The 12,646-nt window shown below is 46.5% G+C and overlaps 1 protein-coding gene across 2 annotated transcripts; it reads left to right on the forward strand.

Moving 5' to 3' along the window:
• Positions 1 to 283: 283 nt before the first annotated feature.
• On the forward strand, positions 284 to 12,035 carry NT5C1B (5'-nucleotidase, cytosolic IB). 2 transcript variants are annotated; one of them, XM_090031787.1, is made up of 6 exons: positions 298 to 560; positions 659 to 826; positions 6,066 to 6,195; positions 7,834 to 7,956; positions 8,672 to 8,856; positions 11,099 to 12,035. In XM_090031787.1, exons 1-6 carry the CDS (start codon positions 435 to 437, stop codon positions 11,468 to 11,470), a joined length of 1,104 nt encoding a protein of 367 aa, XP_089887913.1. In that variant the 5' UTR covers positions 298 to 434; the 3' UTR covers positions 11,471 to 12,035. The 2 variants fall into 2 exon arrangements, with proteins under 2 accessions (XP_089887919.1, XP_089887913.1); XM_090031793.1 differs by lacking the exon at positions 659 to 826 and having other exon boundaries at positions 284 to 560.
• The last annotated feature ends 611 nt before the right edge of the window (positions 12,036 to 12,646 follow it).

Genomic DNA, 12,646 nt, shown 5'->3' on the forward strand with positions numbered 1-12,646 from the left:
TGTGCCATCTCCAAGACATCGCCCCAAGGCACGCCCTGGCCACAGCCTCTGGCCGGGCTCCCACCCGGGGCTGGGCCCACCAGGACAGACGGTCAAAGCGGACCGATGCGCGGAGGCGGGAATCGCCTGCTGCCATGCCACGACCGCCTCTAGGTGGGGAAGGCAAAAAAATGCACGTGACTCTTACATGCCCCCCCCCCCCGGGACATCTGCATGACGATTAATACAGCAACCATCGTATTACTGTTAATGAGCGCCCTCTCCTTGGACTCTCAGCGCCCTGCTGCAGACTGAGCTCTCGGCCGCGGGCCGGCCCCCCTCCCCCGGGCGAGCTCCGGCGCGATGCGGGGCGGGGCGGGCCGGGGCGGGGCCGAGCCGCGCTGCCCGCCCCGCCGCCGCCCGCCGCTCGCGCCCCGCCGCCGCCGCCCGCTGCCATGAGCGCCGCTCCCGGCCCCACGCCGCCGCCGCCGCCGCCCGAGGAGCCGTCGGGGGCCGAGCAGGACTGGGCGGCAGCCAAGGCTTTCTACGACAACCTGGTGTCCACCAAGCGGCCGCGGCCCGTGAGTGCGGGGACGGGGCGGGGCGGGACGGGACGGGGCGGGGGGGGCGGGAGGCGCCCGCGGGCCCCCGCTGACCGGCCGCCCGGCGCCGCCCGCAGCCCAAGCCGCAGCACGCCATCACCGTGGCCGTGTCGTCGCGGGCGCTCTTCGACCTGGTGGAGGAGCGGCGCATCTACGAGGAGCAGGGCGTGGAGCGCTACGTGCGCTACCAGCAGGACAACGAGAACGTCACCCTCAAGCCCGGGCCCGCCTTCAACTTCGTCAAGGTACCGGGGCCGCCGACGCCTGGGGGCCCTCCTTAGATGCTGCTGCCCCTTCGGAGACGGGAGATCCCTCCTGAGGCACCGTGTCCCTCCTGAGCCCGGAGATCCCTCCTGAGCACGGGGTAGTGGCTGGGCGACAGCTTCCCTGCCTCTGCTGGGAGGTCTGGATGTAGTGGATCCATAGGAAAGGCGTATGAGGAGATCCCAGCAAAGCCCCGCTTCACCTGTAGGCACCGAAAGGAAAGTGTCTCTGGGTCAGCGTTCAGGTCCCGTGGGCCGGTTGCCAGACCCTGTTGGGTAGGACTGCCAGGAGCAGCATCCTGCCTTAGGCCCTGGTCCAGACGTTTCTCCCCTCAGGCGGGTTGGTGCTGCCTGGAGAAGAGGCTCGGCCTCCTTGCTTTCATTTCCTCCTTGAAAGCAACTAGATTTGTTCCCCACCCCTGTCAGGCGGCAGCCCTGATCAAGGAAGTGAAGCTGTGGTTTGGCTCCAGACCAGATGGGATGGGCATAGAGACAGGCCCCTGCTCCTTGTTGCATATATTACACAATGAACTGGTGAATTGTGCAGTATGTTTAGACTGACCTCAGGTGCAAAAAGTAAGACCAGCAAAGCAGGGCCAGTGCATAGTGCTGATCACACAATGAACTGGTGAATCATGCAGTAAATGTACTTGGCCACATGTGCAAAGTAATTATCACATGATAAAAATGACTCTTCAGCTATAAAAGAGCCAACCAGCTATGATGTTAGTGCTTGAAAATGTGTAACAACTCTATAGCTGGTTTCTATCTAGCTTTAATTTTAATATACAGCAGCCCCCTAAGCAGAGTCATGGGTCAGGCCCCCTCTACAGGTTACATGCATTATGCAATTAACTGGTTAATTGTGCAGTGAATTTAAATTGGCTGGACATGCAGTCATACTATGAAAGGGTCCGTCTAGCTATAAAGTTAGAACTGGAAAATATGCAATAACTTTCTAGCTTGTTTTTGTCCAGCTTTAATTTGCCCGCATAGCAGGGTCTCCCCCCCCGCAGCTGGTTGCTCTGTTAGCTAATGGGGCTCCCAGCTGCAGGGGTGCACCCTGCACAGCCAGGGCAGGGAGTCCCATGGCTGAGAGGACTCTCAGCCCCCGTAGCACCCCACAGCTGCCAGGACGGGGACTCTGCATCCTGGCAACTTGGACACTGTAGGGGCCAAGAGTCCTGTCAGCTACAGCACTTGCAGTTGTGGGAACTTGCTACTTGCCAGTGTAGGGGGAGCCCAGGATGGTGATCCCAGGTTTTCCCTGCACCACATGATAGGATCTGATGATGGATCCCACGATCTTGCCTTCCTGCCTTGCACATGTGGCATGGCAGGAGATAGTCGTGTGGGTCATGTATCGCATCCTATCATGCCTTTCTCTGAATGTCTAGAGGGGCCCAGAGAGAGGATCGGTTCCTGCAAGGCAGTGGTTCCCAGCCTTTTTTAGTTTGGAGGCAACCCTCCTTGGGAAAGGAAGCCCCGCTAGGAAAATGATGGCTCGTTCTTTTCACTGGTGTTTCCACAACAGAATAAAACAAGAGCAGGGGTGCTAAACCTCTGGCCAAATCTGGCTCGTGGAGCCACAGCATCTGGCCTGCTTGGATCCTTCACAGGTTGGAAAACTTGGCAGCAGGTGGTGGTGGAAGCTCCATGTGGCCAGTCCATCCTCACCCGCCATTTCCCACGTCCAGATCTGGCTGGGCTGCTCACCCCCTCCCCACCGGCATGGCCAGATTGGGGGCCCGCACCACATGTCCAGATCAGGACTGGGCTGCCCCCTCCCCTGCCCTACACACACATCCAGAGCAGGAATGGACTCCTACCCTGCCATGTATCTGGAATGGGGCCACTCCTCATGATGCTGGATCTGGGCTAGACATCCCCCCCACCCTGCCCTCCAAATCAGGATTGGGTCCAAGCACCACTCTGCCTTGTCCTGCCCAGAGCGTCTGGGTCAAGGTCATTTTATCCTCCCCTCCCCTCCGCCCCCCATATCTGGCTTGAGCCACTCCTCCTTGCCCATGGATCAAGGGCTGTACAACCCCTCTCAGCCGGGTCGGGTCCATTGGCTGGATCTGGCCCGTGGAGGGACATGGCACCACCCATCTGGCCTGCCGGCCAAAAATTTGGGGCACCGCTGTAACTAAAGCAATTCTGTCGCAGAGAACGCCGGAAGCCCACAGCCAGACAAGGATTTTGACACAACAGCTTCCTATTTGAAATCTCTGCCTTGTTCTTGTGTATCAGGTTTGCCCACTTAATGGTGCGTAGCACTTCACAACACCCTTGAAAGGATCTTAAGGCACCCCAGGGTGTCAGAGCTCCCTGGTGGAGAATCACTGCTTTAAGGTCATTGTGTCATTCTTGGATCATTTAGATCCCAGATCATAAGGTTGTAACTGCTTGATGCCCACTGCTTCATTGGGAGTTCATCTGCGTAAAGACATCAGATGTTGATTCAGTAGTGGCAAAATTACTTGCCTAGTATAGACATTTTTTTTTTCGTTTTGGTTGCCCACAAATTTTGCCAATCTTTGGTGGCAACACAAATATTTTTCCTGCTGCAGTGAAAACTGGAAAGAGATACAGACTGTGGTTTTAATTCAGGATTCAGTAAACAAGGGTGAGGAGGTCTACCGTGTCTTTGTTGAGTGAGATGAGAGATGTGCAAGTTAACCACCGGGATGATGGAGGCTAAATTATGATTTTGCTGTTTGGGATTTTTATAAGTGTTTGAAGAAACACAGACTTCACTGGGGATATGCAAGTGCAAAAGAGAAGAGGATTTGATCTGAAATATCTATTTTAATTACTTGGGAAACTGCCATGGCATAAAACCCACCCAACTAATTTTTGAGAAGAACTGTTGGATTTTTTATTATTAAATAGACTGGCTGATAGGCAGAATATGTGACATTGCATTGCCAGGAGCATTTAAAAGAGACTCTTAACTTTCACTGTCATGTGTATAGACTCAGGAAAACAGTGAGTAGCTAAAACGTTTTTCCCATGCATGGGGGCCTAAGGAAACAACAGCCATGGTATAGTTGTCCAGACTTTTGTAGGTGCAGCAGGAAGGACAGATACTGGCAACACTAACAGCACCCAGCCATATAGGAGGTTGAGCCCCTCCTGATCTATTTGTCCTCATCTCTTAACCATCTCATTGTTGCCTCTCTTTTGGTGGAATCATCTGACTTTTCCTTTCAGCCTGGGTCCTTGGGCTTGTCTCCCTTATGCGTCAACTTTGATTATCTCGGTAGGTCATTTGTAATGCTCAGAACCTGACATTCCCTTTTTCTGTTGAGCTATGACAGCAGTATCTGGTCCAGAGGGAGAACAAGCAAGAACTCTGGCCAGGGAGGTGCGTGCTGCCAGAGAGGAACAAGCTTTCACGTCCAGTGTTGTTCGTGCTTGTGTTTACATTGTCAATGGAGAAACTCCCACCCAAAAAACTCTTCAGGTATAAACAGCATTGGGAGTAGAGAACAGACTTCCTCACAGGGTCCTCCTCCTGCTTGAAACTTCTTCCCAGTAGGGATGACTATTGTTTGGAAAACAGTTCCTGTTATAGTACTCCTGCAGTCAGGAAAGGCCTATTGGAAGACATGATCTAGAAGTCCTAACAGGAAGAAGTGTGTATCTATGTTTGAAGAGAGGAAAAAAATCATGGGGGATTGTTAGTAGCAAACCTTGAGACATCTGACTTTCCATTTAGAAGAATAAAGCCCAAATGTCTACAATGTTCACAAAGGGTCTCTAGCTCACTGTCCCTTATGGGACATCAGCCTGTTCTTTTCACTGTCAAAACTCTCTTGAAATCACACTTTCCCATGGCACATGTTGGTGCAGGACTATCAGACACAGAAGGGTGGAGCTGGCATACAACAGTTGGTGATAAACTTATTTTCGGATCATGCTGTGCACTGCAGGCTAGAGTCCTCTCATTTGAATCACCATTAGGCCAGATTTGCCCTCTGTTACTAAAATATAATCCACAACAGTGCCACTACTTAACCTGTTTTAAGTAATGGCAGCATGTCAGTTATACATTTTGGCATTAAATAATCATTGTCTAAGATGCATAAATAGTACACAGAAAGTCAGACTTTTTGCTTGTTCATTTGGCTTCATGACTCTTCCCTCCTGGGCATCTAGCGGGCCAGCTTTAGTAGGATGTGGTGAAAGTGGTTTCAGCTGCAGTTTGGTGATTGGGACATAGGAGCTGTGGTTTCAAAACTTGGCATCTAGGCAAGCCTAGAACCCAGATCTCCCATGTCCTGAATAATTGTTCTAATTACTGAATTATAGTGGAGGAACTATACCAATTAGATGGATGCAGTTCTCCGCGTAGGTGTCTTGCAGATTGGGTCATAGATGCCTTAGGAGGAAGTAGAATTTCAAAAGGTAAACATATTTTAGCACATATTAAAACTCCCCATTGAAATGAATGTAGGATTGCACTTTTTCTGGCAACAGAGGAACTGTCCCAGTGGTGTCATAAGTGCTGTTCATAGAACTGAATGGGAGAGCTGTGCAATTCTGCAAGATGGAATAGCATGCACTCTGGAGAACCCACTAGTCTCCCTTTGAAAATATCTGAGCAGCTAAAACAGGCAGCTGTGCTTGTGCCTAGTCACTTAAGCCTGGAAAAAGAGAGAGAAGATAGTGGCATGTTAGGTGCCACTAGAAAAGTCCTGTACTTGTTCATTTATTAGCCGAAGCCAGGGCAGGATAGCACCTTATCCAGTAACTGCTTTAGAGTGGCATAAGAAAGTCAGTGAGAATCTACTCATTTGGTCTCTTGCCTATGAAAGCAGTTATTCTCTAACGTGTCTCTCTCAGCCAGTTATCCTTTAACGTGCCACCTTGCCCTGCCTTCTGCATGACTTCAGACTTACAAAACTAACTTCCTCTCTTTGTTCATTTAGTCTAACTGATCATAGGTGTCCCAGGTAAGAGAACCTCATTTCAAAGGTACAGAATTTAACTTAACTTTTTTTTGTCTGCTTTCCTGATAAGAAGTTCAACTAAGTAGCAGCTGGGAGTTCAAGAAAAGGAATGAATAAAACAAGTTTAGCAAGGTAAACCTGTATGCATTTTAAACCTGTATTCTCCTTCTAGGCAGGACCTGTAAGTATAAATAAAACCACCCTGATTTAAGAAAGAATGTATATGCAGCTTATTTACGTACATCAATATTTCTTACCCACAGGCACTGGAACATGTCAATGCTCGACTTCGTGAGCTGTACCCTGATGATGAGGAACTGTTTGATATTGTTCTGATGACTAATAACCATGCCCAAGTGGGAGTGAGACTCATAAACAGCATCAATCACTATGGTAAGTAAAATAAATAACATTTTGTAGAGCTGCCTGCTGCCCTGGTGTAAAGTGAAACATTTTTTTGTTTGCTCTGACCCTGATATAGGGCACTTTTTTTGATAGTGACACCCATTCCTAAGAGGAAAAATGTTTATTTTTGTGTGTCAGGATAAATGAGAGTGGGTTATGCAGGATTGATCCAAAACTCCAGATATTCTTTGTCAAGAGTGAATCTCAGATTCTGTGGCAAGGCCCTGGAACATTTCTTTGTTTTGTATTTTATCCTCTAAGCAAATGGAAAAATTCCTTAAGTTTAGTGTTGGCTGGAAGATAAGATTTTGTTGATAGAACTGAAATGCCTAAGTCACTGTCACTTCATTGATTGAATGGTCAGCTCATAAAATCAGAAGTCTACAGAAGCTATTGAGAAGATCCTCAGCTGATTATCTGGCCCCAGATCTGGCCTCAGGGAAAATGGCTCCCTGGGAGAACTTGTATTTTGCCAGTGTACCCTGCCCCCAAGTCACAGCAGTGTCAGGGCCAGGAGGGTGTCAGGGTGTATGTAGAGGAGGGTGTGCGTGCGTGAAGGTCACATAGGTACTAGCAGCTATGGGCGGCAGGGAACCCTGTGGGCTATTGCAAGGCAGCACATGTGCCCGTTCATCAGAGATGCTGGCCTGGTGCCAGGCAGTGGAGGCTTGGCAGGGGACAGCAGGAAGGGCAGGCAGGTGAGCAGCAGGCAGGACTACCTTCACAAGTAGCCCAGCACCAGCTGCAGGGCACCACTGCCCAGCTCCCCCTGCTTCTTCACCCTCAGCAGTGGTGGCAATGGCTGGGGCACTGCAACTCGGTCTTCAGCTCCAGCAGGTTAGTGATGGCAGTCCTTAATGTACATGATAGGTTGCCCAGCCGCACCACCTTCTCACCTGGCACCGGTGCCTTGCCCTTGGCTCGGCCCTTGGCGCCCTCCTCCCAGGCCCTTATGTTGCCTGGCACTGCCTGCCACCACCACTTGGGACCTTTTTATCCCACTGCCTCTAGGCAGCTGGCTCCAGTCAGCTCTGGGCATGGTCTGGGGGTTGGGGGCAGGCCCCACTGCCCAGCCCCCCAGAATTAGTTGCCACCGAAGTGTCCCAACAGCTCCAACCTGGCATGAACAGTGGAGCAGGGGTATGTGTATGGTGTCTCCCTGAACCACGGCACCCTGGGCAGTTACCAACAATGCCCACCCATTAGGCTAGCTCTGTCTGGCGCACTCTGTCTTTCTAATGACTCACACCTTTTAAGTTCATTTTGTCTAACATGATAATATAACAGTTTCCATATTATAATAGACCATAACCTCACATGTTTCTTCCAGCCAATCCTATATTTTAAAGGATGCAAGAAAAAATAGTTTGTCCCAAGCTTTATTCAGTAGGAGACTGCCACAACAGCATGGCAGGGACATGCTTTCCATAAATGTTCTTTACATTCCCTAAATGGTAGTCAGTTCATATAGTAACCATGTGTGTGTGTCTGTGTTACATTCCCTAAATGTTAGTTCATATAGTAACTGTGTATGTGTGTGTGTAAGGACAAAAACCCAGCAGGGTTGTATCATGTCACCATATGCATTTGTCTCCTCTATGTCTGTTGTGTTTACTTGATTTTCAGGTTTAACAATTGAACGGTTTTGCATGACTGGTGGAAAAAGCCCTGTTGGTTACCTGAAAGCGTATCTTACCAACTTATATCTTTCTGCTGACTCTGAAAAAGTTCAGGAAGCCATAGAAGCAGGTTGGAATCAATTTTTATCTGGTTTTCTTCTCAACTAGCCCTAATGAAAAATTAATTCATTATTTTTTCACTTACCTTTTCACAGAAGGTGGTAGCACTGAATTAAAAATAGATATATTACTATCCATACCAGCTTGTCACTGATTTTATTTATGATTATCCTTCCACTCACATTTTGTATCTTATTGTCTCCCTCCTTGCCCGCTTCACTCCTTGTCATCTTCCTTTATCTCTTATTCCCGCCAACTCATTTTCTTCTATGCTGCCCCTATCCATAGAATGACCTCCCAAGACCACTGTGACAAGCTTATTTCCTTTAAGATTCATTTATTCTGTGATGCCTGCAAAACCTAACCAACACCAAATGCCATTTGTGCTCCAACAGGAGAAAGAAGAGTTTAAAATTATAATGCAAAAATTGGAATTAATATTCTTCCCAAAGTTTCCCATTATGTTGTATTTTCAGTACATCTTAGGGCCCAATCCTGCAGACACTTAAAATAGGAGTAACCTTGCATGAGAGTAATTTTGGTGAAAACACTGGAGCTGTTCACAGATTTGTGTGCATAAATATTTGCAGAACAGGCCCATTAGACCAGGTATTATACCCACTCCATATCTGTGTCCTACAAACTGATTTTTAATACTTATTTAACAATAGTAATTGGCATTAATTTTCCTAGAAACTAACTGAAATTCTCCGATGTAATTTCAGGCATTGCATCAGCTACAATGTTCTCTGCAAATAAAGATGTCCCCTTCTGTGAAAACCAGCTGCGGGTGGCATTTGATGGGGATGCTGTTCTCTTTTCCGATGAGTCAGAGAAGATTGTCAAAGAGCAAGGACTAGACAGATTTTTTGAACATGAGCAGTTGAATGAGAATAAGCCTCTTGCACAGGTACCTACTTCTTGAACAATGATGAGTGTTCAAAACAGCTCTGCATTTTATTACCAAGCATTTTGTTGCTACCTTATTCTTTTTTCCTCATTCTTCTTCTCATAAGTATATATGTTCTTGTTCGTCAGAGGTGTTTTATAATTCAGTGTACTTTTTATTATAACATTAATTTCCTTATACTTACTTTGATTTTTTTTCTTTAAGGGTAGTCTGAATGTATTAAGGACAGTTTAAATTCTTAGCTGGTGTTCTGGACCTGATGTTGTAGTGTTATAACACAGTACTACAACATCATGTGTAGGAAGTCGGGCCCCTTGCAACTGCCTGGATCCCGCCTTACTCTTGCCCCTGGCCTCTCAGGGTCTAACCCTGTTGTCTCGTCTGCCATGCCTTAATGTTACAGTTGGATTGGGAGGATGCCTCTAGCGGCCAAGGAATTTCAGTTCAGGTCCTAGATCCTTGTTAGCCCCCTGGCCTTGGCCCACTTTGCCGTGGCTGGCCTCTCTGCCCAAGGTCCACTGTCACAAAACGTTAGGCTGCTGGGTCCGAGCTGTAGCCACATCCTCATGGGATCTGGACCCTTTGGCCCCTGTCTGTTTTGCAACATACTACAGTCCTCAGTTGGTAGCAGTGTTCCCCACCCCAGACGCTGCTTGCAGCTTCCAAGCCTAGCAGGGCTCTCAGCTGGCCATGGCCCTTTCAGTCTTAGCATACTTATGCTGTCTGCCCCATTTTTGAAGGGTTTAGGAACTGGGGTATCCTAGGCACCCTTTTCTCCTATACAGCCACAGGTCACGCCTCCAGTTTTAAACACAAACACAGGTCTAAACCACAACTGCTTCCAACATAAAATCCTTTCCCCTCAACCTAAGGCTGTGTCAGACCATGATAACAAATAAACCTGTAACCAGAATCACTTAGCTTCAATGTCAGGTGCTGCTGGCCTTCCTTGCAGTTCTCCCAGGGCTGCAGTTCCTCATCTCTGGCAGGTCAGAGTCAGCTGTCTTTCACAGCTATGGTCCTGGCTTTATGAAGCCTGAAGCCACCTCTCCATGTCACTTGATCCACCACTTCCACCCCACACCTTTTAATCACTGGCCTGATTGCACTGTCTGCACTTAAGGCAAGCAGCCAGGTCTCTGAAGGGACCTTTAAGAAGACCTCACGTAGTCCCTTCAGGGACCTGGAGCCAGCTGGTTGCTTACAGGCTCTCTCTCCACTTTAGTAATGGGAAAGGGACACATTAAACATGGTAAAAGTAAGAACTTGAGGCTGTCACAGCTACTTAAAGCTATATTTTCTCTTTATTATCATCTAGAGGCCTTGACCTAAAGCTCACTCAAGTTAGTGAAAACACTACCATTAATTTAAATGGAAAGCTCGTACTCATTATAGCAAAAACCTTTCCCGTTACAGGCACGACCTAGTACCTTTTCTCAGCACTTGTGCTCCTTTGTTGACCTCTGTACATATAGCAACCTTGAGGATTTAGCATGTAATGTCACTTCTTGCTTGGCTTCACTTCACATTGTCACGCGTAACAGCTGTCAATGAAACACTGTATTAATAAGGAGTTGGCCTTGATTTAAAATGCTGGAATATGCTGAGTGCCCAAGAGAATTCCAAAACATGTCCAGAAGTTCAAATCTTAACAGCAGTGTAAATCTAAAAAGATCAGCTCTGCTATTATTTCCACTGTTGTATATCCAAAGTAAGGCTCCACCCTTGAAAACAACAGGAATTGCAGGTGTTTAATACCTTGGATTTTGACCCCAGTTATTCTTTCTTTTAAATCTGGGTTTGATCCTGATATCATTTTCAGGAGGAATCTGAAGCTGGAAGAACTTCATTGATGTCAACATATGTAAACCTAAACAAATGTCTTTATGAGAACAGAATCAGGAATAATAGTTATATATGTATGTTCCATTCAGGCTTATAGGCCCAAGTCAGGAACAGGGTGTCACTGATTACACAGTATCACAGGCAACATCTCAGGAAGAGGGACACAATGAAATATGCATGAAATATTATATACAAATATACTTTTGGGTGAGGTATCAGACTTAACCATCATTTGCCCATTTTTGTAGGCGTGTTTTGAGAAGGGATTTCAACATGGAAATGGCAGTGGCCTTAGGGATTGGGAGAGGAGTGCTGTGCATAGAGGGCCGGGAAGAGAGAACAAGATATTTGTACAATTGTACAAATATTAAACATGTTTCTAATGTTTTACTCCTAGGGTCCTTTGAAAGGTTTTCTGGAAGACTTGGGGAAGCTCCAAAAGAAATTCTATGCAAAAAATGAACGACTAGATTGTCCTATAAGGACCTACCTTGTCACAGCCAGAAGTGCAGCAAGTTCTGGAGCCAGAGTGTTGAAGACTCTCCGTAGCTGGGGCTTGGAGATTGATGAGGCACTTTTCCTTGCGGGAGCTCCTAAAGGACCAGTCTTGGTGAAGATCCGGCCTCATATTTTCTTTGATGACCAGATGTTTCACATTGAAGGAGCACAACAGCTGGGTACTATAGCAGCGCACGTACCTTATGGTATTGGTCAAAAATACTACAAATCCAAACCTATGACAGCACTGTTAAAAAGTAGCCTTCCTTAACTTACCAAGTCTCTAATACATACCTGTCTGAAAACTGTACCTTTTTATTTTATAAGCACTATGTTTAAAGGTTTAACCTCACTGGCTATATCAATTTTAAAAGGAAATATTTTTATTACAAGCATGTTTTTATTGTAATAATATTCTTAAGCAGTCTTGATTTTTTTACCAATCTGGAGCTAGCACTCTACTTTTTCAATATTAGGAAAAGAATTCTACTGCTTTTGTGATTTTAAACTATACTTCAAAGAGAGAGAGATGCATGTGTACATTCTCTGAAAGGGTTATGAACAGATTATTTATAAAAATAATTTTGCTGCCTAGTGAACAATAGGTTATTCTTGAGATGACCAAAAGTTCAGTTTACCTAATATGCAGTTATGTTTACTTTTTCAGGGCTGCTTTGTTGGACATGTTTTTAGTGATTTTGTCATTATGAGCATTTGATTTCTATGAGTGATTGTAGTTCCAGTAGAAAATGTTAGTTTGTTTGACCTTGTGTTTACAGGAGCCTTTTATTTTTCTACACCTTTTTTCCTACTCTAATAAAGCTGGTTTTACAGAACATTGCTGTTTTTTGTGTATATGTTAGGGAGAAGGATCTTATTAAGGATCGTTCAGAATTTACTACTATTTCATAACCTATGTAAAATTAGCATGATTGTCTCAGCTCAGTTTTTAGGAGAAGGTGACTGTTTCAATGCTAACTGATGATCATTTGCACTATTGTTCTGTCATATCAATCTTATACCTAAATCACCACCATAGTATCTGAACACTTTTCAGGTAACATGATTAACATCTGTCACATCTTGCCTGTGCCCTTTCCCCCACACAGACTTATCGGCCAGATGCTACTCTTCAAGCTGCCAGGCTGCCTACTGGTAATCAGATCGGCCGATATGGCTGGTTAATAATCGGCCATCTGTATTGACCAAAAAATCTGTATCAGTGCCCCCTTGTAATGGTGTGATCATATGTGAAGAAAGATGGATAGTGCTATCTGCCATCTGTATAGTGCTATGACTGACAAGATGAGCAAAGGAGCCAAAGAAGTATTTGGTATGGAAAAGTAAATATGTACCTACACAGATCTACAACATGAACCTTCTACTCCAACCAGACCTAAGTAGCTGTCCATCTAGAATGAGACTGAAGCCGTGAGATAAGTGGGGA

This window comes from Crocodylus siamensis, chromosome 1, assembly GCF_052110815.1.
Source record: "Crocodylus siamensis isolate JL-2025a chromosome 1, ASM5211081v1, whole genome shotgun sequence".
In the NCBI taxonomy this organism is placed as follows: Eukaryota; Metazoa; Chordata; order Crocodylia; family Crocodylidae; genus Crocodylus; species Crocodylus siamensis.

What these genes read in the sequence shown, in the direction of transcription:
- NT5C1B (XM_090031787.1), top strand. Translation starts at nt 435, where the DNA reads ATGAGCGCCGCTCCCGGCCCCACGCCGCCGCCGCCGCCGCCCGAGGAG. An exon ending in CCGCCTTCAACTTCGTCAAG is followed by an intron (nt 827 to 6,065) that starts GTACCGGGGCCG and finishes TCTTACCCACAG; the next exon opens with GCACTGGAACATGTCAATGC. An exon ending in AGAATAAGCCTCTTGCACAG is followed by an intron (nt 8,857 to 11,098) that starts GTACCTACTTCT and finishes TTTTACTCCTAG; the next exon opens with GGTCCTTTGAAAGGTTTTCT.